The following is a 25661-nucleotide window of genomic DNA, read 5'->3' on the forward strand; positions in this document are numbered from 1 at the left end:
GGAATGTAGCAATTATCATCTGTGAATTGTGTCAAAGTTGTCAACGTTCTTTCATCTTTCGATCGATATTGATTTTAAGCGTTAAGTTTTGATTGTAATTTTGTTTCGATTTCTACAGTCAAAAGTCATTGGGTGTTCGAACTTGAAAAACAAACTAAACAAACAAACAAACAAAAAATCAGCAACAACGATGCAAAAACAAATCAAGAACGAATATTCATTCAATCTGAACGTATAGCGATGCACATTTTATTTATAATTTTGTGATACTATCGACGTCTCCCACAAGTGTTTAGAAATATAAAAGAGGAGATAAATTTGTCAGCATGACAAGAGGTAAGACGTTGGTCATAAAGGCACACAAAAGAAAACTAAAATAGGATAGTTAATCAAGGTGTGACAATGAACTGAAACAAAGGAACGAATAAAGTATCAATATATTTTAGTGTTAGTTATACGTGCGAAGTTGGATTTTGCGACAGTTTGCGACAGTATTGGGTGTGTTACGGTTGACAACATGTAGAGTTGGGTAGAGTTGCGATTTACACATAGTCGGATGCATGTCGTGGCTCGGAGCAGATTAAACAATAGTAAATGTGAACCTGTGCGCTTAGAGCAGATTAAACAATAGTAAATGTGAACCTGTGCGCTTAGAGCAGATTAAACAATAGTAAATGTGAACCTGTGCGCTCAGAGCGCAACTAATATTTGCAGAATGTGTCCGATTTGTGTTTTGTTTTATTTTATTTTAAAACTTGTTGATCACTTGTTAGCAACCGCTAATGTGAGATATGATGACACGCCTAGAAGAGAAGACGAAGTAGAAACCTCTGAATCAATGTTGGAGTCGACGATGCTGTCAAGACAGGACCACGTGGTATTACAACTTAAACATGACAGATCAACGACTATTCTATTCCATTTGAAGCACAAAAGATCAAGTTAAATATTAGTTAAAACCTAAGTGTGACAGACAAATGTAGATATTTTTTTATATTTTAGTGTGACAGATTGACCGAGCGACACACAACAAGCAACAGACAGAACATATTGTAGATATTGGAGCGCAAATCTTGAAATTTTATGCATCCAATTTTTATCGTATCAGACTGAGAGACGAACAGACGGAGAAATCATCGTAAGAAAAAGCGTGGACACGTTTAAAATATTTTTTTTTCAAACTGAACCCTGACAGACAGACAAAAATGCTTTTTCAAACTTAATCCTGACAGACAAACGAGATGCTTTTTCAAACCTAGTCATGAGCGACAAAAGGAAATATTTTAAACTTAACCTTGCAAAATGTAATGTGAAACTTAAGCGTCACCAACCGATGTTATTTCCAAATTAAGCATCATAGACTCACAAGAATTGTTTTTAAATATGCATCACAAACAGACGAAGATAATCTCTTAATGTTGCGATGATTGTTAACATCTATAAGCAATACACGTTATGCTTTAGATCGGCTTTGAATATTCATATCGTTTCAAAATGTTCTGAAAATTTACGCACGAATCTTATTCCCTTTTTGTTTTTATTTATTTGTTGTGCTTTATTTGATTTTCTCTGAAATCTAATATATAAAACGATATATGCCTGTCTGTCTCCATATTTTCAAATTCTATCTTTACCGAAACTAAAAGTCGCAAAGCGGCGCTAGGGGCCTCAAACGATTGGTTTTCTAGGACCGTTCTTTTATGGGTTTTTAGCCGATTAAAATAGTTTTTAAGGGGGTCAAAAATGAGTCAAAATTGAAAGAAAAAGTCGTTATACCACTTATACATTCAACTTAGTTTATTTTTAATTTTTAAGCAATTCATATGGGTGTCACGTTTGTGCAGTGGTTACGCCACCAGTTTTGAATGCTACAGTTTTGATTTCGGTTTCAATACTAGCTGATGGCGAATACATTTTTTTATACTTTTGTAATCACGACTCTATAATAATATATACGAAATCTGGATAAATTAAATATCATATTAAAGCGTATTTTACGACCGGCCAAAGTGTAAAAACAGACAACAACACAACATCTGTTTTCTGAAATCAGTTCAGACACAAAAACTGTGCAAGCCTTGACTATGCACAAGGAAACTGAATTGTTGTGAAAAATTAAGGTTTGAATTAATAAGATTCTGAAAGATAATCGATCTGGCAGGTTAGTAGGTTGAGTCTATCTTCATAGAAACGTTCTCTTTTTACTTCTGTCAGACCCTGTATGGAGTACTGCTGTCATACTACTGTTCTATTTAAAGTTTCTTGATAAATTACAGCAACATATCTGTAACTTGATAATCCCAACCATCACTTTTCACTGTAACCTTTTTCACAGACGTGATGTTGATAGTTTCAGTCTTTTCCATAAAAAATATTATAGCATGTGTTTGTCAGAATTCTCTGATCTATTCACTGCTTTTTTGTTTCAGCTCGTTTACTCGTTTGTGCAGTGCATTGTAATACAGCTTTGTATTCCGGTAGCTTCTTTCCTATGACCTTTCCTATTTCCTATGACCGCAAGGTTGTGGAGGAACTCTGTTCCTGCTCAATGTCTTCCTTAAACTTATAGCCTTGTTTGTTTTCAAGGCATCTCCTATTTTTGTGATAATCGTCTTTCGTTCTTGCTAGCTACTTGCATCATAGTTTCATCCATTATCTCGAGCGATTCCCATAGCGGTGCTAATTATTGAGTTTTCTCTCCACGTTGTGTTAAATTATTATTATTTTTCCCAATGTCTCTTAGTTTCAATACATTTTGTATGTTTAGAAAAAGTCACATTACCATTTGAAAGCTAGAAATACAAAAACTGACAGTTTCAAATGTGTATTGTAAACTTTTGCGGGACACTATATATATATATATATATATATATATATATATATATATATATATATATATTACAGGTAGAGAGATATTAAAAAAATGAAGAATAATTTAATTTCAACAAAGGTCGCTGATAACGCTCAATCAAGGAGAGAAAATTATATATTTTTTTTATTGTTCTTTATGTAAATATAGTCATATATTTTTATTATTCTCTATATAAACACAGTCATATGACTGTATTTCCATAAAGAATAATATATATATATATATATATATATATATATATATATATATATATGTATGTATGTGTGTATGTGTGTGTGTGTGTGTGTGTGTGTGTGTGTATGCGAGGTGCCTTCAATAAGTTTCCATACACTTAAAATTATCGTAGACATTTGTAAATTCAGTATGCGGTTGCTATACATCTTATGAGCATATTAACCAAGTTTTAGGATTTAAGGTTCAATGAAACAACTACCGCAGGAATTGGAATACACCCTACTAAAGTCTGATTGTCACAGCAAGTGAATTTCAAAATTACAACCCGGATGTGATGACCCTTAAAAAGAATGATATGCAATACAATTCTGGTTTAAACTTTGAAAAAATGCAAACAAATATATGGAATCGTCCAGACTGCTTTTGGATAATCTTGCATGAACTGAGCATCAGTTTATGAGTGGCATAAGAGATTCAACAAAGGCCTGGAGTTTGTGAAAAATGATGAGAGGTGTGTGAGGATTAAGGAAGTCAAAATACCAGGGTTAATTGGGGTAATATCGTGTGTTTATAGAGACAATAAGTGCACAGTTTGATCTCAATGTGGAAACTGTACACAGTCATTTGCAGGAAACTGAAGATGCGGAAAATTTGCGCAAAATATGTCCCAAAGGTTCTCCACTCTTTTCATAGACTATTTGACCAGGATAGGCATCAAGAAAGTTTCCCACTCTCCCTATAGTACAGTTTTGCTCCCTGTGACTTTCGGCCATTCCCTAAGCTCAAGGAAAACATATCGGTATTAGACAATTGAGGAGATTAAAGAGGCTGTGACGGAATCGTTGACACGCTCACACAAGAGACCTTCCATAGGGCTTTCCAGACGATGTTAGAACGTTCGAACAAGTGCATTGCAGTCGGAGGAGATTACTTTCAATAGGACTAGATTTTCATGTGTGTACTATTAATAAATGTGCCTATGCGAAAAAAGTCTGAAAACTTATTGAAGACACCTTGTATATAATATTTTTAATATATATATATATACTCATCTATAGTTAATCACTTAAAGCAAAACCCTCAACATTAAAATGCAAAGGTAATAAGTGGAGTAATAATAAGAAAGATATGCCAACCCTACATTTACGTATGTTAACTAATTAAAAAGGGGATTTGGGTCGCAATTTAGTAAATAGCGACCCAAATCCCCGATGTATCGACGATGTATTTCATAAAAATTCAATTGTCTTATTTTCAGAATTGTTTTAGTCAAGATTAACTGCGCTTTTTTGACTTGTAGTTTTTGCTCCAAAGACGCATCAACGGTGACCAGCAATATATGTTCCCTTCTGATTAATGATTATGTTCCTCTCAGACAGCGAGAAATATCCCTTCCTTTTTCCTATGTTAAGATTAACTCTATTGTTTGCTTGACCATGTCTATTTTTCGAGCTAAACAAACAGAAGTAACTGGAAGTAAACACGAGAAGACAATCTTGATTATAACTGCTTTATTTTTTATGTTTTAATTTGCATGATTATAAGTAAAACAAACAAATATCTATGTTTATTTAAACAGGATTTCTTCAATCGACTCTATCCACCGATTGCTCCATTGGTTGCGGTTTTTGTAGCGTTAGCTTCGATTGGATCATTGAATGCCTCCGTAGTAGGAAATTCGAGGTAAGTCCATTCTCTTTAAAACAGTGCATATACACCTTTCTTATCGATCCATTTTACAAGGATGAACATTTGCATCCGAGACATGAGAACCCAAAAAAAAAAAAAAAAAAAAAAATGGATTTCAAGAGCGAGAGGAAGCAAAGATTTGTATTACAAGGCACAGGTTTAGTTTATATTGGAAGCTAGCACGTCAAAAAGGAGTAAGCTGCCCTGGCTAAAATATAACCGGGTTGACTCTGTCGTCTATATCGTATATGCAATATATATATATATATATATATATATATATATATATATATATATATATATATATAACGAAGAAGCTGATTGGCTAAATAGCAAATTCAATACTATGTTTATATAAAAATGCATAATAGCCACAACTCTTCGCATAAGCCTGACGAATTCTCATGAGGATGAAACGCGGAATATTCTATAACTTTATTGCCATATATATATTTATAATACTATACATAAATATATATTATATATGCGATGATGTCATATATGACAGCATTTCAGTGTCGTATAATATATATTTGCGATAACATCATTTATGACACATATGTTACAGAGAGAGAGAGAGAGAGAGAGAGAGAGAGAGAGAGAGAGAGAGAGAGAGAGAGAGAGAGAGAGAGAGGGTAGTAAACGTGGAGGTAGACACGTTTACCAGAACCGAAGTTCAGCTGACCAAATTACGTATGTGTGACGTGGTAACGTTGGCTAGATCTGTGAGATTTGATTTGGGCTTTGAAGAAGACGGATGGCTTTCTGTTGTCTCCCCCCCTTCACTGGGGAGGGGGGGAGACGAACGCTGACGTGTGTGAAGAAGAACCCACACAAGCCGAGTTCACTTCCACCTTCTGCAGGACCTCTGGGGAAAGTGAAATAAAAACTATAAAACCCATTCATCGTCTTGGAGTGATAAATCTCCTCAAACAGGTATCAAGTCTCCCTCCAGGATGAGAAATTCCCAGATGGTCCAACATCGAAGAAGCAGAGGTAGGTTCAGAAATTACATGTCACACACACGATTCCCTTTATGATAATCAAACACACAACCATTTATATTAGAGACAATCATACGCACACGGAATCTTTGATGTTATACAGTGTATACACCCAAACGTAAATGGCGCCCCTAAATGAAGAACTCTATATAACATATTCAAATGTAAACAAAAGTTCAATTTGGTACCCCTCAATGATAACCCCAGTGAGAACCCTCGAATGTGTAACACATAGATGACGTCATAGCATATAACGTCATATATGACCTCATAGGATATGGGGTTCGAAATGAATGTTTCTGTTTGAAGCAAAATTTCACCATGACATTTGACTTTTTCATTTTAAACTTTAATTCAAACCATTATCATCGCACAAGCAGTAAGGCCAGGTATATAAATTCAACAGTAGGTTCTTTGATATTACAGGGGTGCGTTCGAAATGAATGTTTCTGTTGAAAACAAAATTGAAGCATGATATTTGACTTTTGCATTCTAAACTTAAATTCAAGCCATTATATATGAAAATAATTTTATAAAATCAACAGTAGGTTTTTACAGTAAAATATTTCAATGTATTGTGGACTTATTCAATACGTGAGGCATGTGAAGTGTCCCGAACTACACTGCGTATCAAATTATTAACGAGTTTACATTTTTTAAATATTTCAGGAATGAATGAATAAAAATCAATGAAACATTGAGAAAGTGCTTACAATACTATTCGGCTACTCCAGTCCGAAAATAAAAGTATTTAAAGCAGTATAAGCGAAAATATGGCAGAAGATAGAAATATCTGTTAGGTTGAGAAAAAAACACAATATACCCATAACTTGTTTATTGAAATAATTTCGAACATTAAATGAGCTAGGAAAATACTTAGAACACTATAACTACATAGCAGTTTCTACGTTGACATAATTAGTAGGGCATATGCGATCCTTTTTTATGAATGACTTGTAAAAGACGTTGGTCCACAGAATTAGTCAAATTTGTGATTTCGTCAACGGTTATTCCTCGCGATACCTCTTAGAGAACATCCTACAACTCATCTTTGCTCTCAAATTGGCGTCCTTTTGCATAGAGGCGTCGCTTCATGATACTCCAAAGGTTCTTAGTTGGGTTCAAATCTGGCGAATTCACAGGCCACTCCATCTTCCGTAGGCCAGAGAACCCAAGTTGTTGCAAATACTCTTTGCTTTTGTTTGCTGCATGCGAGGGAGCATTATACTACATAAAAATAATGGTTCTTCTGAACGCGCACCTTTGCTTCTTCAGCCATGGTTCAAAGTGTTCCTTCAGAAAAGCTATGTAAGCATTTGACGTCATTTTTACGCCTTCTGCGACTCGCCATGGACCAAATAATGTACCACCGATAATCCCTGCCCAAATCGTTATCCCACCACTACCTTGTTGGCGCCTTAAACGATGTCGTCCATCTAGGACCTATCCCTTGCTCCAGCCATCTGAGCCATCAAGAGTGACACGCACTTCATCCGTGAACAAAACTTTGGAAAATCCATTTCATGTTGTCCTCTGCCCATTTCGATCAGTTTTGTATGTGATGTTGCTTTAATGAAGGCTTTGTCACAAGCTTAACAAACTTTGCCACTTCTTTCAGAAGGCGACATCGAGTACTTTTTAACACACTCTTCAATCTGGCTTAGTCAAAGACTTCTCGACTTGTCTGCCGAGGGTTCTTAACAACGTTTTATTTGGAATAGAGAACGTCGTAAAACAGCTCTAGATTTACCTTTATCAGCTCTCTTACATACCTTTGTAGGGTCCTTGACAAAGTTCTTCACAGTTTGATAGTACCTTCCTATCATTTTCAATATTTCGAGGGTAGTTTTACCTTTTCCTAGCTGGTTTGTAATAGTACTCTTTTCAGAGCTACTCAAACCACCTTTACGACACATTTTATTGAAGAAACAAACTGCCTTGTTAATAATTTGACACACCGCAAATACCGTGGATTCAGCAATTACGATGGCAAGTTGTTTATATTGCGCGGTACAGTACGAACATTTCACAGTACGTGCAGCTCAGCATTGCCAACGTTTCCGAAGCTTTTGATACGAAACTACCAGTAAGTTCCTGAAACTGGTAAAAAATGTTATCTTGTTAATAATTTGACACGCAGTGTAGAGCAGGTAATCAAACGATTTGATTGAAAAGAAAATGAGCCATTTCGTTGACAATAAGCATATGGAAGTGTGAAACTTTCGTTGATCATCATACAATCCCAGGTAATATCAGGTCTCCCTGTTAAGATGCAAATAAATAAATTTATGAGAAAGCACAAGGTGTTTTTTCTCTTTTTTCTTATATTTCTTAAAAAGCAAACAATTTTGACTATAACCCAATATATAAATAATTGCTTATGAATTAATAAGTACAAAGTGATATTTTTTTTCTTTTTTAATTTGTTTTTATTATATAGATTGCTTTTTGCCGGAGCTCAGTTTGGTCATGCACCAAAACTGATGGGGATGCTGCACGAACAGTTTAAGGTTCCTTGGCCAGCAACATTCACCCTGGTAAGTAGCGAATGATGCGGTTAGTATGTCATCATTATACATAGGATCAGTTTCTCCAACATACGTGTTCGATAGATTCGTTAAGAAAAAGTACCCAAATCGATTGGTCTATCGTCGAAACACGTCTATATAATAATATGATGCTTTTTAATATAAAATTGTGTTGATTTTTATGCACCGCCGTGTAGAGAACAATCACTGTTATATTTTAACCATCTTATTTAAAATATAATCGAAAATGTGTTTGTGTTTTTGTTTTTCAGTGTATTTGGTCTTTAATTATGCTTTACACGGGTGGCTTGTTGCAGTTTATGTCGTATATCGGTTTGTATGGCACGTACATGGGATTGAATGTTACGTTGGCACTTCTATACTTAAGATGGAAAGCACCTGACGTGCACAGACCATATAAGGTAAGTCGTGTTTTGATAACAACAAGCCATTAATAAACAGTATGTATGTATATATGTATGTATCTATCTATCTATCCATCTATCTATCTATACATTTATGTTTATAATTATCTATCTATATAACTAGCCATTTATTGATGTATATGTGTATGTCTATCCATCTATCTATTTAAGTGTCTCTGCATCTATCTATCCATTTATCAATTCATCTATGTATTTATCTATTCATTTATGTTTGTATGTATGTATGTATTTGGAAAGCACCAGACGTGCACAGACCATATAAGGTAAGTCATGTGTTGATAAGAACAGGTCATTAATAAATAGTATCTATCTATCTATCTATCTATCTATCTATCTATCTATCTGTCTGTCTGTCTGTCTGTCTATCATATTACTTTTTACATCCAGTGGCTGATTGTATAGACGTATTTTCGATTGCTGACAAAGCGGGTCTGTGGAATAGCTTGCCACACGACGAAACACTATCCTTTCTTTCTTTCTTTCTTTATCTATCTATCAATGTATTTTGTCTGTGTCTATTGATCCATTTATCTATTTATGTATCTATCTAGCCACGTATTCATGTATATATGAAGAACTATACACACATGAACACACACACACACACACACACACACACACACACACACGCGCATATATATATTCTGAATTCATTTTTTTTAGAATTACAACATAATTTATTGTTTCACAAGGGAGTGCAAATAATTATTAAAGTATTTCCTTAATCTAATGATTTTTCAACACACACGCACACACACACACACACACACACACACACACACACACACATATATATATATATATAGTCCTGGTCAAAATCATAATACCACTTAAGAAAGTAAGCGTTCACGCATATTATCGAATTTTTAATCAAACAAATGGTTGACCAGGTGAAAATGTTTGTTTTTTAAAAGATAATTATTAGATCAGAGTTAAGGTTTCGAATGAAGCAGATTTCATTTTTTTTTCATCATATTTTACCTTTTCGCAATGGTTTCAACCATTTGTTTGATTAAAAATTCGATATTATACGTAAACGCTTACTTTCTTAAGTGGTCTTATGATTTTGACCAGGACTGTATATATATATATATCTATATATAATTATATTTTTCTTTCTCCAGCTTTACTTTCTAGCTGGATATAGAAAAGAATTTGTGTTTTTGTGTATTGATATTCATATTAAAAATTCTTTTGTCTATTTTTTTTTAAAAAGAAAATGCACTTTTGTTATATATGGGTCGTTGAATTATTTTTGTCGGTTTTCTTATGGGATGATCATTTTGAGTTAACTATTATGTATAATTATATTCATGCAGATATTCTACATGATTTATACTTTATAATATTTACGTAAAAAGGTTATCCTAAATAGAAACCTCTTTCTCTCTCTCTCTCTCTCTCTCTCTCTCTCTATATATATATATATATATATATATATATATATATATATATATATATTTGTTTAACAAATTTTGCTTACCAAACTCCTCTGTCAGTTTTTGGTCTACAGACATGAAACTTAATATATAGGATATTCGAACCCATGCGACACTTTATATTTGGGTTTTAGCCGGGGAAAATCGGTGCAAAAGTGTGAAAAAAAATGTCAGGTGCAGGTCGAACGACGGCATTACGAATATGCATGCGTAATGTAATAGTTCATGTTTTTTACTTTTAGACTTGCAGCAAACATTTTTTATTACATTTTCACCCCCCAGAAAAGGCTCATTGCCACTTTGTTGTAGGGGGCTACTATCAGGGACATGGACATCAGGGGTACTGTGTAGGGAGTTTGGTAGCAAGATGTCGGTTCACGTTGCACTTGAACTTCTGCATGTCAGTACAGTTGGGGAAGCAGGGACATGGAAGGGAATTCCAGAGTCTAGCTGTCCTGGGGGAAGAAACTACTGGAGTAGAAGCATCCCTTACATCTAGGGATCTCTACTGTGAAGGGGTGGGATTTAGCTGCCTGTCGAGTTTATCGGGGGTATTTACGTTGAGGGGCACAAGTGCTTGCAGTTCGTCAGAGCATTCACCGTTAAAATACTTGTAGAAAAGGCAGAGGGATGCAACATTTCGTCGATGGGACAGGGGCTGAAGGTAAGATGACAGTTAAGGACTTATCAGATTGGCGACTCTCTTTTGAACCTTGTCTAGGAGCGAGAGACTAGTGGTAGATGCACCAGCCCAAATATTACAACAATACTCCATACATGGGCGAATGGTGGCCTTATAGAGGTATAGGATACTTTCGGGCGTTAGTATCTTTCTAGCACAGTAGAGAGAATCTACCTTCTTCACAGCGCTCCTGGCGATACTCTCGATGTAATTCTTCTAACTGTTTCCTGAGAGCATTAGGCCGAGGAGTTTAAAGGATGTACTTTCAGATAAAGAGTCATTGGCCATTGCTATTGGTGGTAGAGAAGGTTTCTTGATATTATTGAAGCAAACGAGTTTTGTCTTGGCAACATTGCATGTGACCATCCATTTGTGTTCCCATTTCACTACAGATCGGAGGTCATCCTCTAGTGCTTCTGCCATTTCTTTAGATATGTGTTCATTTGTTTTCCTGTTGTGTCTGTTATAGAGTGTGGTGTCATCAGCTTATATACCCATCTCACATCCTACAGAAGCAGTTTTCCAGCAGGCAGGAAAGCAAGATTCATTAAGGCATTTGTTGTAAAGTTTGGGGAGAACTGGAGCTACTTCGGCGGAGCACTTTTTTAATAGCACAGCCGGGATGAGATCAGGTCCACATGCTTTTGCAGTGTCAAGATTTTTTATGATGGCATGCACCTGAGAAGGGGTGATTTTCAGATCGTCTAGTGTGGCGTCTGTCTGCAAAGGAAAGTCAGGCAGGAGGTGGTTAGCAGGGCCCAGTGTAGAGTTGGAGGAAAACCGACTGGCGAGTATGTTAGTTGCAGAGCAAACAACCTCATGATTTTTGGATAGTGGGGGGGATTGTTGATTGCCCATTATTTACTACACTGTTGTAGATTTTCCAGAAGTCACGGGTTCCTAATTTCTGTGCTTTGATGCGTTTTTTTGTAGTTTCAGTAAATTCCCTCTTGGCTGTCGCTATTTCTTTTCTACAGTTACTTCTGGCTTCTATGTAGGTCTGTCCGTTTGAACTGGATTTACGTCGGTTAAATCTACGGTACGTATGCTGCCTATGCGCGATGGCGGCTGCACAAGTAGAAGTAAACCATTGGGGAGAGTGGGGCTTGCTATAAAATTTCCGTGTGGGAACATGTGCTTCAATTGCTGTTTTGAACAATCCAGTAGTCTCATTTGCGCACTGTTCAGCAGGAAGTGAAAAGATATTTTGCCGTAGAGCGTCCCTGATGAGATCCCTGGTAACTTCCCAGACAGCCTTTTTATAATATCTCGTTGTTTTGAGCAGCAGCACTTCAGTTTTGGCTCTGAAGTTTAAGGCTATTTCAACTATTACCACTGCATGATCGGCGTTCCCAAGTGGGATTTGGGCATTAGTTACACAGTCATCGGGAACTGTGGTCAGAAACAGATCTAGAAGTGATGCGCGTTGTTCTTGCTGGTCTGCGAAACGGGTTGGAAACGTAACCATCTGTGATAGGGAATGAGATATAGAGATGTTATATGTAGTCATACCAGCTGCGTCTGTGTGAGTCGAAAATCCAAGTCAGTTGCTGTGGTGGACATTGAAGTCACCAAACACATGCACTTGTGCGCTAGTGTCGAGGGAAAGTGCTGTATCTATGCTGTCAGAGACTTAGTTTATTATGGTACAGTCCTGGGCCGAGGGGGAGCGGCAGAGAAAATAAAAGTAGCTAATGTTATGTTGCACATAAAGGCTTGATCGTCCGATTCTAGTTTAGTTTCTCTAGTCAAGGGGATGGTGTTCCGAATATATACTCCAAGCCCGTGCATATGTCTATCAGAGTCCTTACGGCAGAGTGGAAGATAGCCAGACATGTTAAAGTAGTTAGGGGGATGGAGGAGTGTAGGTTAGTCTCACTTAGTGCTAAGATATCCGGGGTGTTTGTTAGGAGAAATGCTTCGACATCATTTAAATTAGTTCTAAGCCCAATGGATGTTCGTAAATGCAAGCCTCAAGGGATAAGGCAGGTTGGTTTTGTTTGAGTTTAGGCCTGGTTTTAGCGTAATTTTTTTTATTGTACTGTTATTTTTTGTAAGAGTTTCAGTTTAGGTAAAGGATGCTGAACAAGTGGTTATGCAGAATACCAGACATGCAACACAAGCGGACCTGCCATCTACTAGGATCGTGGCCTCGGAATAGCCCACCGGGGATGAGTGCAGGGTCCCTTTTCATGCGCGACATGGCACTACAAACAACCCGATATTATACAACTGCTGACGGAGCAGCCGCTCTAAGCGCTACCAAAGAGTTAGGGATCCTGTACTACCAGTCGGGAACAGCAGCCAGGAACTGTCTATCCGGTACGCTCGACCCATCAGACGATGGTCAACCCAATCTACTTGTACTGGTATTATGGCATTCAAGCACTCCCAAGTGCCCAGTTTAGGGGATAGGATGTGTCGGGAGTGGGGAAAACGGCGTTCATTGCCCTAGTCAGGAAATAAGATCGACCACTGAAGGCCTGTCGACTCCCTGTGATTCGACCTCTACGCCTAGCTAATAGGCAAAGAAGGAGTATGGAAGCCGGACGATAGACAGTGCCTATCTACGCCTTAAACATGTCTTAGTAAAGTAATTCGTAAGCTAAATGTTTCGGTTTCAATTCTCGGTGGTGGTGCACGAGTTTTTATTTTCTTTAATACTTTTTAAATCATTGTTATATATTGGGTTCATGTAATCTTTTATAGAAATAGAAAAATGGGCACGAGCGTTTTTGTATGTACACGAAAGGCTTATTGCATCGGGGTTCTCGCATCGGATAGATTTCGCGAGCAGTTTTTGCATACTTTCTAGATCGTAATATCTCGCTTTCACAAACGGAATCCTTTCTCTCCTTTTTTTGAGCGAGTTAAAACAAAATTCCCACCATACCGTCGTCTCCAGTGTTTGTTTGTCTTTTAAATAAAATGAAACTATTCGAACGCAACGCCTGTCTTTCGGGTCGGGTAGTATCTGTTCTCTAATTGGTCTTTTCCCAATGTAGGGGAAACCCTTAATACGTAGATAGTTACTATTCATTTGGATACTGCTAGAGTAGCCCCTTTCTCGGGGGAGCTGGTTTTCTCCCACACATTAAAAAAAAACGACCTTGCGTCTAATTTGCTTTCGTGGGAGGTTGAAAAGCAACGCCATTTCTGCAAGTTATCTGATCGCATCATGGAGTAGCGGCAAGACGTCAAATTTTCTTTTACTTTCTTTTCCGCTTTCGCGTTACCGCTTCGAGTTTGCCCTACCTACTACCACGTGTTTTTTGGGTTTTTTTGCTCAACACACACCCGCTAACACCCGGGTAACGCCGGGCACCCAGGCTAGCATAATGATAAATACGAAATCTGCATCAATAAAAATATCATATTTAAGCGTACTTTACGACCGGACAATGCCGGGCGACCTGCTAGTATATATATATATATATATATATAATATATATATATATATATATACGAGGGTCGTTCAAAAAGAAAAATATCTTATTTTTATTCAAAAAGAGCTACGAAGAAAAGACTAGTGCTCTTAAAACGAGCAACCATTTGCGTTCCAGATTTTATTTTTCTACACAGTCTCCACTAGCTTCAATGAACTTAAGCCAGTAATTTAATGACACATCTTTGCTGCTGGCACACGTAAATGACAGAGGCTGCTTTCTTCGAGTCTTACACCGTCAATATCTTCAACAGAGAGATGATGCTCTCATATCATGTATGCATAAGTTCAGTCATCATACCAATGCAATTTGCAACTCCTTCTGATCCATTTGTACAGAATAAAAGTAAGAGGCATTACTTTTGGGAAAACCTCTCTCTCCAACACACACACACACACGCACACACACACACACACACACACACACACACACACACACACACACATATATATATATATATATATATATATATATATATATATATATATATATGTAGCACGCGCGTGTGTATGTTTGCGTGAGAGTATCCGTGTGTGTTGAATAGAGGTGTGGTCTTTATCAATCGCTCCTCCATAGCTTGATTTCTTCTCGCTAGCTTTGGATTACTTCCGGTTTAATCGCTAGTGGTGATGAGGGATTGGCAAGCAAAACACCGGAAAGCTGATATCGAACTCATTAAGAAAACTTATTTCTCGCCGAGCGACTCCCATTATTCAGGTTTTTGATTATGGACCCTTAATTTCTCTTATCTAACTCCTTGTATTCGTTGGTCCGATTTCGGTCCTTGACACTAAATGGATTTTTAATCAGCAAACCCTTCTACCTTCTCAGATAACGTCATTCTCGATAGGTTTTCAATTTCCTGTTTCCAACATTAAACTGATTTGACCTTAACGCATTCAATGCACTTAAACGAAAATATAATAGTTAACGAAAACCATCTATGTACATATAACATTCTCTCTTTGACCTTAACCTTGAAAAATAGTGTAAACTATTTTTCAAGGTTAAGGTTAGGCGGAGGACTATCATCATTCCAGGTTTGATGATAAACAGTTCTGTGGTTTGGGCTGTAGAAGAATTGTATACACATACACACACACACGCTATTAATTTATATATATATATATATATATATATATATATATATATATATATGATGAAAATAATGGAAATAGTATTCCGACAAAATAGAGAAAATAAAAAGGAACAAGCCGTATTATGTGTTCATCAACGTTTCGTCTTTATTTCGAGACTTCCTCTGGATGAATGAGATTAAGAAACAAAAAATATACCAGTACAAAATATTTGAAAATGTTTCACGTGCACAGTGTGACGCAGTTCTATTTCAGAGAAACGGAAAAATGACGTTGGAAATTCAAAAAGAAGGGGGAGGGCTGGCGCTGTTAAAGAGAAGGAAATTTTAGTGACGTCATATAGTCGTTAATGTTATTTTAAAACTATGAAATAATTAACACATAATCTCAATCAATAAATTACATAAAAAACACTCATTTCATTTCTGTTACAAACTTATATTTGAATTTCAACAGATATATCTTTTTCCCAATAAGAATATAAACTTGCGTTCATAGTTTTAAAATAACATTAACGACTATATGACGTCACTAAAATTTCCTTCTCTTTAACAGCGCCAGCCCTCCCCCTCCTTTTTGAATTTCCAACATCAATTTTCCGTTTCTCTGAAATAGAACTGCGTCACACTGTGCATGGGAAACATTTTCAAATATTTTGTACTGGTATATTTCTCGAAATAAAGACGAAACGTTGATGAACACATAATACGGCTTGTTCCTTTTTATTTTCTCTCTCTCTCTCTCTCTCTCTCTATATATATATATATATATATATATATATATATATATATATATATATATATTAAGGCAATCATGGAAGACGTATTCCTTCAGAATTCATTTTATATTTAAAAAAAAGACCGAGGAGAAAACGAAAATGGATAGCGACTAAAAAACAAAAGTAGGGAAATAAAGGAAAAAAAATCAAAACGATTCAATTGACACGTTTCGCCCTCACTCATCAAAATTGGAATCGATGGATTTATTTGTTAGTAATTTGTTTTCCTTAATGATAAAATCTTAAAAAGACGGGAGCAAGAGCAATCGTATGGGGATTAATTTTTAGAGGCTAATCACGTTCAAACCCAGTAAGCAGTCCTTTTTCTTATAAAGGGAAGGCTTCCTAAAGCGAACGTGAACAGTTTCCAAGACTTTTAGATAATATACGGAATGATCTCGACTCAATACAGAGAAAGAGTCGATGCTGAAGTTCGTTGCACAATCCCGATATTTAATAAAGTGTTCCGTTATAGCGGATCCATATGTGTTGTTTACAGCGTCGGTAGGTAGGAATGTTCCATTCCTGATTTTGCTCGGTACATGTTGTTGTATGCGACTTTCCAATTTTAAAGACGTTTGACGTACGTAGTTGGCACCGCAACCACATTTAAATGAATAAATGACATTACTAATATGATTAGGGGTAGAACATCTTTTTTATTGGAAGCCATTAATGGTTTTGTATTATACACAACACGAACATTTGAAGCAAAATAACATCCTTCAACAGTTGAACTAATTTGTTTGGTGAATTTTTCACTTACTTTCCCCAACCACGGCAATCGAATATAAACCGGACATTTATCCACCATATTGGGGTTTGTTCGTAAAAAATCTGCTCTTTTCCTTTTAATGGTGGTTTCAATTACATCTAAAGGATACCCATTATTGGACAAAGCTTTTCTCCTCGGTCTTTTTTTTTTTTAAATATAAAATGAATTCCGAAGGAATACGTCTTCCTTTATGATTGCCTTAATAAAGTTTTGTACCCCAAGAAAATCATGAAACATATATATACACTTGTGCCCGATATTATTCATACCCCTCGGATCTTTGAGATTTCTATAAGAATATTGCTCAAACCAGAAGGTAGACAATATTAAAGGGATTTCAAACAATAAATCAAGCATAAGCATTTAATTTAAACTCAACAAATAAATAAATTACGCAAGTTTGAAACAGTATACAAAGAAAAACAATAATGGCACTAGTTCAAAATTATTCATACCTCTCTTACTAATAGTCAATAGCATGCCCTTTATTCTTAATAACTGCCTGTAACCGTTTTGGATATTTATCAACAAGGTTTTTACAAGCATCAACACTGATTTTTTACCATTCTTCAATGCAGTAGTTCTCCAAATCCCTCAAATTTCTAGGTTTCCGCTTTTTAACCTTAGTTTTCAATATGTGCCAGAGGTTTTCGATAGGGTCCAGGTCGGGACTCTGGCTAGGCCATTCCAAAATATTAATTTGATTATCCTCAAACCATTTCTTGACTATTTTGGCAGTATGTTTTGGATCATTATCCTGTTGAAGGACCCAGTTTGGTCCTAAATGGAGCTTCTCCGCATCCTGTCTAATGTTTTTCTGGAGTATCTCCAAATATTGCTCCTTCTTCATGGTTCCATCTATCTTGACCAAACTACCTGGACCACTAGCCGAAAAGGAGCCCCAAAACATTAGGCTACCACCACCATGTTTCACCGTGGGTATGGTGTTCTTTGGGTTGTAAGCTTCTCCTTTTTTCCTCCAAACGTAAGAAGCATCCATATGGCCAAACAATTCAATTTTTGTTTCGTCAGTCCACAAAATACTTGAGAAAACGGACTCTGAAGAATTCACATGGGTCCTAGCAAACTTTAGACGTGCTGCAAGGTGTTTTCCGGTGTGCAATGGAGTCCTTCTTGGTCTTCTTCCTTTCAGACCATTTTCATGCAGAGTCCTTTGCAATGTTTGCCTTGATATTTTTATGCCAGAAAACTCCAGATTTTCTAAAATGTCCTTAGTAGTGGTGGTTGGATTTGCATTAACACTGCTTACAATATCCCTGGTGGCTCTAGCAGACAGTTTCCTTTTCCTTCCTCTACCAATCAAGTTGTTTGTTGTGTGGTGGCTCTGGAATTTTTTGATGATGCTCTGTACTGTTGATGTAGGGACCTCAAATTTCTTGGAAATTGACTTGTAACCTAAACCATCCTTATGTGAATTCACAATTTTAGTCCTAAGATCATTACTAAGCTCTTTTTTCTTCCCCATTCTAATAATTTTTATTCTTTTATTGGTTTTCAGTTGATATCATTTTAATTTCTGAAAAATGCAAAAAACGAAATGAAATTAATCAAAGGTTGTATAAAAGCATTCAAAATAAGAATCAAACAGGAAACAAACAGTCAGAAACTCGATTAATACTGAAAAAATAAGGGGGTATGATTATTTTTGAACATTGCAGATTTTATAAATAGCTGTATATTTCTTTTATTACAAGTATCCCGAGATTTTAAAATGACGAAAATGATCAGAAGAGGTTTATTAAGAATATGTATCAATATGGACGTAAACAATAAATTCTTACAAAGTTACACCTAATAAACTCAATTTTCAAGGAGGGGTATGAATAATATCGGGCACAAGTGTATATATATATATATATATATATATATATATATATATATATATATATATAATTAATGTTTGTTCTTATACATACTAGTTTTCATGCTTACGCAATCATCAGTGCAGGGCGTAATAATTACTACTGGTCGGTTGAAAGTTAGCGTATTCATCAAACAGCAAGTTTAGAATGACCACTTTTCTCAATTTACTCAAACGGGTTCAACTTTTATCTTTAAGAGCTTTATGACTATAATAATTCAATTGAATATATATATATATATATATATATGTGTGTATATATATATAATTTCATATCAATTATACATATATATATATATATACATATATATATATATATATATATATATATATATATATATGAATTCATATATATATATATATATATATATATATATATATGAATTCATATCAAATTAATCAATTCAGATAATAGAGCAATTCGAAAACTACATTAACAATTAAGTATAAATTTATAACGTATATAAATAATACAAATAGGTAATGTATTACAAAAAATACCCGTGTATGTATTTTGAAATATTTTTATATTTTTAATATTTTTACAGTAAGTATAAAAAATATAAATATACTTTATAAGTAAATAATAATCTAAATATATAAAAATATTAGCAACCGAAAATGGGTGGGGGGGGTGATAAATATTATGCATGATTTTTCAAAACTCAATGTAATGTAGCAGTTTTAAAACTAACCAACACTTTTCAAAGACGAATGACACAGGAAAAGCCGTCATATTTATTTTAAATAACATGAAAAAGTTATCCAAATAATTCTATTCGAAGCGTTTTTATTCTTGTTTTTTTTCCTTTTTACGTAAATGGAGTTTGAAACGGGAAAACTATGCTTTAGCATACTGTTTCGTGTTTAGATTTCCGACCACTATTTAAAGCCATATAACTGATGATCCCTTTTTTTACATAGGGATCACTACTTATCAAGGCCAAGAGGCCACTCGTGGATAAAGGTTAAAGAGTGTACAGTAGAAATAGGATTATATAGTAATCGTTAGTAATGGAAATTCAGTAAATTTGTTAACTTATATGGAACGGCTGATGATCCCTGAAATAATATAATTCGTGAATTCTGCGAAGCAAACTAATACAGATTTTGAAAGAAATTAATTGATTTAGAACTTAATAGTTTTCCCACGAATATAATTTTAAAAGTTGAAAACTTCTAAAACAATATAGAAATGTGATACAGCGTAACAGTACTTTATGTGGATGACTATAATGCTCCTTATCTTGAGTTAAGCATATTGAGAAGTGATACACGATATACCATTAGCGTATTAAGCGATGCTCTTTGTGTAAACAAATCGAGCTTAGGTATTCGGACGATGTCACAACATTGTTAATTCACTCTTCACATAGCAGCTGCCGATTAGCGTAATGATTCGAAGCCTTGGATGTCATTTTCGTTTTTAGGCAGTCGGGTTTCAATCCTGGCTTGAGGTAGTTGCCTGTCTAGCCGCACTGATGAGCTGTGATACAGCGAAACAGTACTGTATGTGGATGACTATATATATATGTGTGTGTGTGTGTGTGTGTGTGTGATTTTAAGCCGCCTCTTTGAGTAGAACACTGTCGGCAACATATCTCATCTGCTACTTAATTGGCTATAAAGCGAGGCCCGCTGTTTGCTTGTTTGTAAACAAACAAACAGCTCGAGCACTGTAAAAGCGGTGGGCGAATGTTCATTTACTGGACATTTGAAGAGGTCATTTGCGAGCCCGGCCCAATGGATGAGTGGTTAGAAATGCCGCCTATCACGGCGATACGTGTAGGTTCAATCCCCGGCCAAGGAAAGGTGCTAATCTAGCCGCACTGAGTAGTTGTGATGCAACGTAACAGTACTGTATGTGAATAACTATATATATATATATATATATATATATATATATATATATATATATATATGTATATATATATATGTATGTATACATATATATATGTTTATATATATAAATATTTTATATATGTAAATATAATTAAATATATACGTATATATATTGAGAAGATCTAATCAATAAGCCATCGTAACATTTATTGGGTGAGTTTCTACAAAGATTTTGTTTTATTTTCGATTTTTGAGCGTTTATCAGGGGCGGGGCTTATTGTTGCCATGGTTATTTTACGTTATAACTGAACATAGTGATCACACGATTTTTTTTGGAACAACAATAAGATAAAACGCTTTAAAATCAGTCAAAACAAAAATCTTATCTAGGTAGATCGAAGAGTAACCTATTTTGTTTTTGGTAAAGTTTATTTGTTATGTGTTTGTTTATGACTACGTTTTCTTTTCGCTTATTTTTTTCTACTTTTATATTTATAGGGTTCGATTTTATCATCATCTCATTTTCAATTTCAGGTGAAATTGATCTTTCCCATATTCCAATTACTGATCAGCATAGCTCTCCTAATCTTAGGAATTTACGAAGATCCGCAACGCATAGGTACCGCTCTTGCCATCATCTTCGGTGGAATCCCCGTCTATTGGTTGGGAGTCTTGTGGAAAGACAAACCTGCTGATTTCGTTGAAATGATTGGTAAGGAATCATTTGCCACATTTATGATTCTCTCCTCATTTATAATTCATATAATAATAGACGTTTTTTTTGCGTGTTTATAAAAACAGGAAGATTATTGTTGTGTCTGTATCAATAACAATACGAACGCAGAAAGTAAAGATAAAACAAATATATTAAGACGAAAAGATAATACATATTTACAAAGGTGCAGTTGTACTGTAGTTGGAAGATTGTTCAGGAGAGGGCGTGTTACAGTCTTTCATGGAGCAACCGGCACATGCGTCTTACCTATCCGGCGTTCGAACACAGCTCCCCGGTCTTGCTGACTTGATACCTTTATCTATATCTTGGTCACCCACGTATGCTAATCAGTGGGCGTCCCCACAACAATTATCTAAAAAAGAACATTACATTTCAATATACAGTTGATTATATTTATTATTATTTAATCATTTTTCTTTATTAATTTATAGGTATGAATTTATTTATTTTTAACTAATTATTTTTTAATTAAATATTATTAAACATTTATGTGACACTACTGTATATATATATATATATATATGTGTGTGTATATATATATATATATATATATATATATGATATAATATAAAGCTGAAGGTCTATGTGTATGTCTGGTCACGAATAGGCTCCTATATTGTTGACTATTATAGAACACTGATCACATATAATGCTGGAAGATGTATCGAGACACTGGCATAATGATGATTCATTAAAATTGTGAGGTCTACGTACGCGCCTGGTCCACAAAGTATGGAAATAAAAAATTAAAAAAAAAGAAAACATTTACATTGCGTTTTAATATACAGTTGATTATATTTATTGCTATTTCTTCATTTTTACTTTATTAATTCATAGGTATGGATTTATTTATTTTTAACTATTTTTTTTAGAATTAACAATTATTAAATGTTTATTTATGAATGGCTCTTGTCTCAAAGACAATTTGACAACCTTCTGGTTCTGATCCCCACTCTTGACTTAAAATGAAAGAACTATATCAAATCTGTTTCCAAAATCGAATCGTCGGAAAAATGGTTTCGTCAAAACCGGCTTCAAAATCTAGTGGGAGATGCCCCTTTCTTTCCCCTACAGTATTTATCCCACAGAAGAGACATTGAGAGTCTGTCTCTACCCTATCGTTTTTTCATAGTAAATACATCCATGGTTCCACCTTGACAAACCTTCACAATACACTCGTCCAGTTACAACCAATATCAACCTTTTCCTTTGCTCCGTATCTGTGTATGAATCAAAACGCAAATTCCATAAAGAGTTTTTTTTTTCTAGAACTGCTTGCTCGTAGAACTCTGTTCTGCTGCCCTGCTTTCAAATTGACTTCAATGTGGTTGTCTTCAAATCCACTGTATCCATTTCAATAATAACGGATATAAATTGCATAACGGAAACAAATCATAACGAAAACGAAACTATTAAAAAAAAATCATTATCAGTATTCCAATGTTTTTAAGATTATGTCAATATGTTTAATTTCTTTTCTTCTTTCTTTCAAGACAACATACGGTCTAAGCACATCTGAATGTGCTCTTTTGGACGCGTAACCTAATTGTGTCAAGGACAAGCTGTTTGGGTTAAGAACACTCAGCATTATTCTTTTTTCTCTTTTTTTCCTCTTTTTTATATTTTCATTTTCGTTGTAATTTATTTCCGTTACTTTTTGGAAATCATGTTTTCCTTTATTACTTAAAACGATAATTCACGGCAGTAGGAGTTGTTATGCCGGCTAAATTGTACATAAGTAAAAAAAAAAACTTAAATGATTCGAAATAATCTTTATTCCACGACTGCTTACAAAGGAATTTTGTACAAACCTTGATTACAAAGATCTTAGATTTAAATTTGAATCTACTTGTCAACAGTATAATTCCTGATTCTTCGTAAGGGAACTTGCCTCTTTTCATCATTTTCGTTTTGATAATACTTAACCTCTCCATATCTTTTTATCAGTTTTTTTTTCTTGACTTTTAATTTATCTTTCTATTTAAATTTTTTCCTTATTTAATGAACTCTTTGCACACTTTTTGAGTTTATGAGTAGTTTTCACACTATGCTGTTTCAATTAATGTCGGTACCAGCAAATTCATAGCTTCGCTCTAATATTAATTTAATAAAATCTTTCCTCTAATGAGAAGAACGCATTTCTTTGAAACTCCGCGGATTAAGGAAATTTTAGTATATCTTATTTAAGTTTCCTATTCAGAAATAAATCTATGTAAAATATAATTTACAGTCTTTAATTTGTGTTTTTCTATAACAAGCTCTATTTCTTATTTTAGTTGTATTAGGATTTTTTATTTGGTTGGAATTACTATATAAACATAATTATTTATATTTACTTTAAATTTACTGAAGCTATCAGCTCATAAACTTAATCTTTACTGTTTGATCATATGATATATAGTGTGTGTTTAGGCAGCATTTTTTTTTCATTTAAGGAAAGATGGGTAAAAATAACATAATGTACTTGCTTAATTATATATATATATATATTTATTTTTCGTAATTTCTAATCTTATGTTAAAACAATGATATAATCCTGTGTTAAAAACAATAATATACATTCCATGTGTATCATGAACGTTTTCAATTTTTTGTCGGATCATCATAGGATTTAAAAGCATATGAATAAAAAATATATAAATAATAAAATAAAAAATATAAAAGCCAAGTACGTCCAAGGATGGAATACTGTTGCCATATCTGGGCAGGAGCTGCTAAAAACAGCCTATCCTGCCTTGACAGAGTACAAAATAGACTTCGTGGCTTAGTGGGGGATGCCCTTTTCTATACCCTGCAACCTCTCTCCCACATAAGAGACGTTGCGAGCCTATCCTTGTTTTATCGTTATTTCCATGGCAGGTGCTCATCTGAGCTCCAATCTCTGGTCCCCCCCTCGCCAATCTTTCACGAAAAACACCCGTCTAGCTGAATCCACTGTGAAAAATTTCCCCCACTCTATATCTGTGCCTAAATCAAAACGCGGATTCCATGAACAAAGCTTCTTTCTTAGAACTGCACGCCTGTGGAACTCTGTTCCGTCTGCCTGCTTCCCTCCGGACTACAACTTGGATGCCTTCAAGTCCAATGTTAACAAATTCCTAATGAACCGCCCCCCTTAATTAAACACTTCATCAAATCTCCACACTAACGTAATGTACTTGCAATAACCCTTATCCCTGAGTTGCTTCTGGGTCTTGATAAGTGGTGATCACTGTGTAAAAAAAAATGCTTGAGAAGGAAGAAAGTTGTAAAACTTTTAAAATACGGACTGTGAAACGAATATTTAAGGTCAGTTAACCGCCGAAAGCACATTTTCAGACAGTATAGGAGAGATATTAACAGTTTAAATTTCATAATGTCATATTTAGTCTCTCACGATAAAATCATATTTCGTGAAACGTTTCAAAATATTTAAAATAGTACTTATTAAACCAGCAATAATATTTTAAATTGCATGTCCCTCTATTCGGAGGATGAATCCGGTCATACGAGAATGTTTTATTGCAAATGTGGTGCATTTCTTGCGAGTAGGTTTAGAGCTTATAAGTGATCATCACACACGCTACATTCCTGTACTTTAATATGAATTATTTCTTTTCTTTTTCAGAAATAATGACAGTCACGTGCCAGAAGATCTTCAAGTTAAGAATAGCTTCATAGAATTTAATAAAATCGAATCAAAAAACCAACCCCAAAACAAAACAAACAAACAAAGAAAAATAAACATTGACAATTAAATTGAAAACAATGCGAACACAACGAACAAAAAAGAGAGCGAGTAAAGATAGAGAAATCTTCAAACCTCATTAAACAGTTTTAATTAACTTGGTTATCACAGGTGGTATGGATTATTATTACGTTCGCGTCGACAGTTGTACTAAAGATACGCAGCTAAATACGTTGATTGTTCTTTAAACATATAATTATAAATGCGATTAGATCTGTGGGAACGAAACATGAATAAAACAAGTATTCTTTCAAAGTTGTCGATACCGTCATAAATTAATCGAATTAGACAATTAGTTTAGCGTAATAGATTTAAACAGGCGATAGAGTTCGAGTCCGTACCCAACTCTTAACATCATTTCGTATACAATTGTTTGCAAGCATACAATTCAGTAATTAAAAACAAACGCAAAAACTGTTTTATATGACAGTAAATCGAAAGAGTAAAACAAATCTATATATCTTTAAAGGTGAACGTGTCTGTCTGTCTGTCTGTCTTTGTACATTTCTCTACACAATAATTCCGTCAACTTTCAGTCTACAGA

At 34.9% G+C, this 25661-nt stretch overlaps 1 protein-coding gene across 1 annotated transcript in view; it reads left to right on the forward strand.

Moving 5' to 3' along the window:
- The window catches only part of LOC145278281 (Y+L amino acid transporter 2-like), a 65934-nt gene extending 40884 nt beyond the window's left edge, over nt 1-25050 (forward strand). The window contains exons 6-10 of the mRNA XM_080130573.1: nt 4626-4729; nt 8180-8276; nt 8540-8689; nt 21153-21366; nt 24998-25050. Coding sequence (XP_079986699.1) covers nt 4626-4729; nt 8180-8276; nt 8540-8689; nt 21153-21366; nt 24998-25050 — 618 coding nt within the window. The remainder of the gene's footprint in view (nt 1-4625; nt 4730-8179; nt 8277-8539; nt 8690-21152; nt 21367-24997) is intronic.
- The last annotated feature ends 611 nt before the right edge of the window (nt 25051-25661 follow it).

Source organism: Euprymna scolopes, chromosome 6 (assembly GCF_053919585.1).
Source record: "Euprymna scolopes isolate OS-2025 chromosome 6, ASM5391958v1, whole genome shotgun sequence".
NCBI lineage: Eukaryota > Metazoa > Mollusca > Cephalopoda > Sepiida > Sepiolidae > Euprymna > Euprymna scolopes.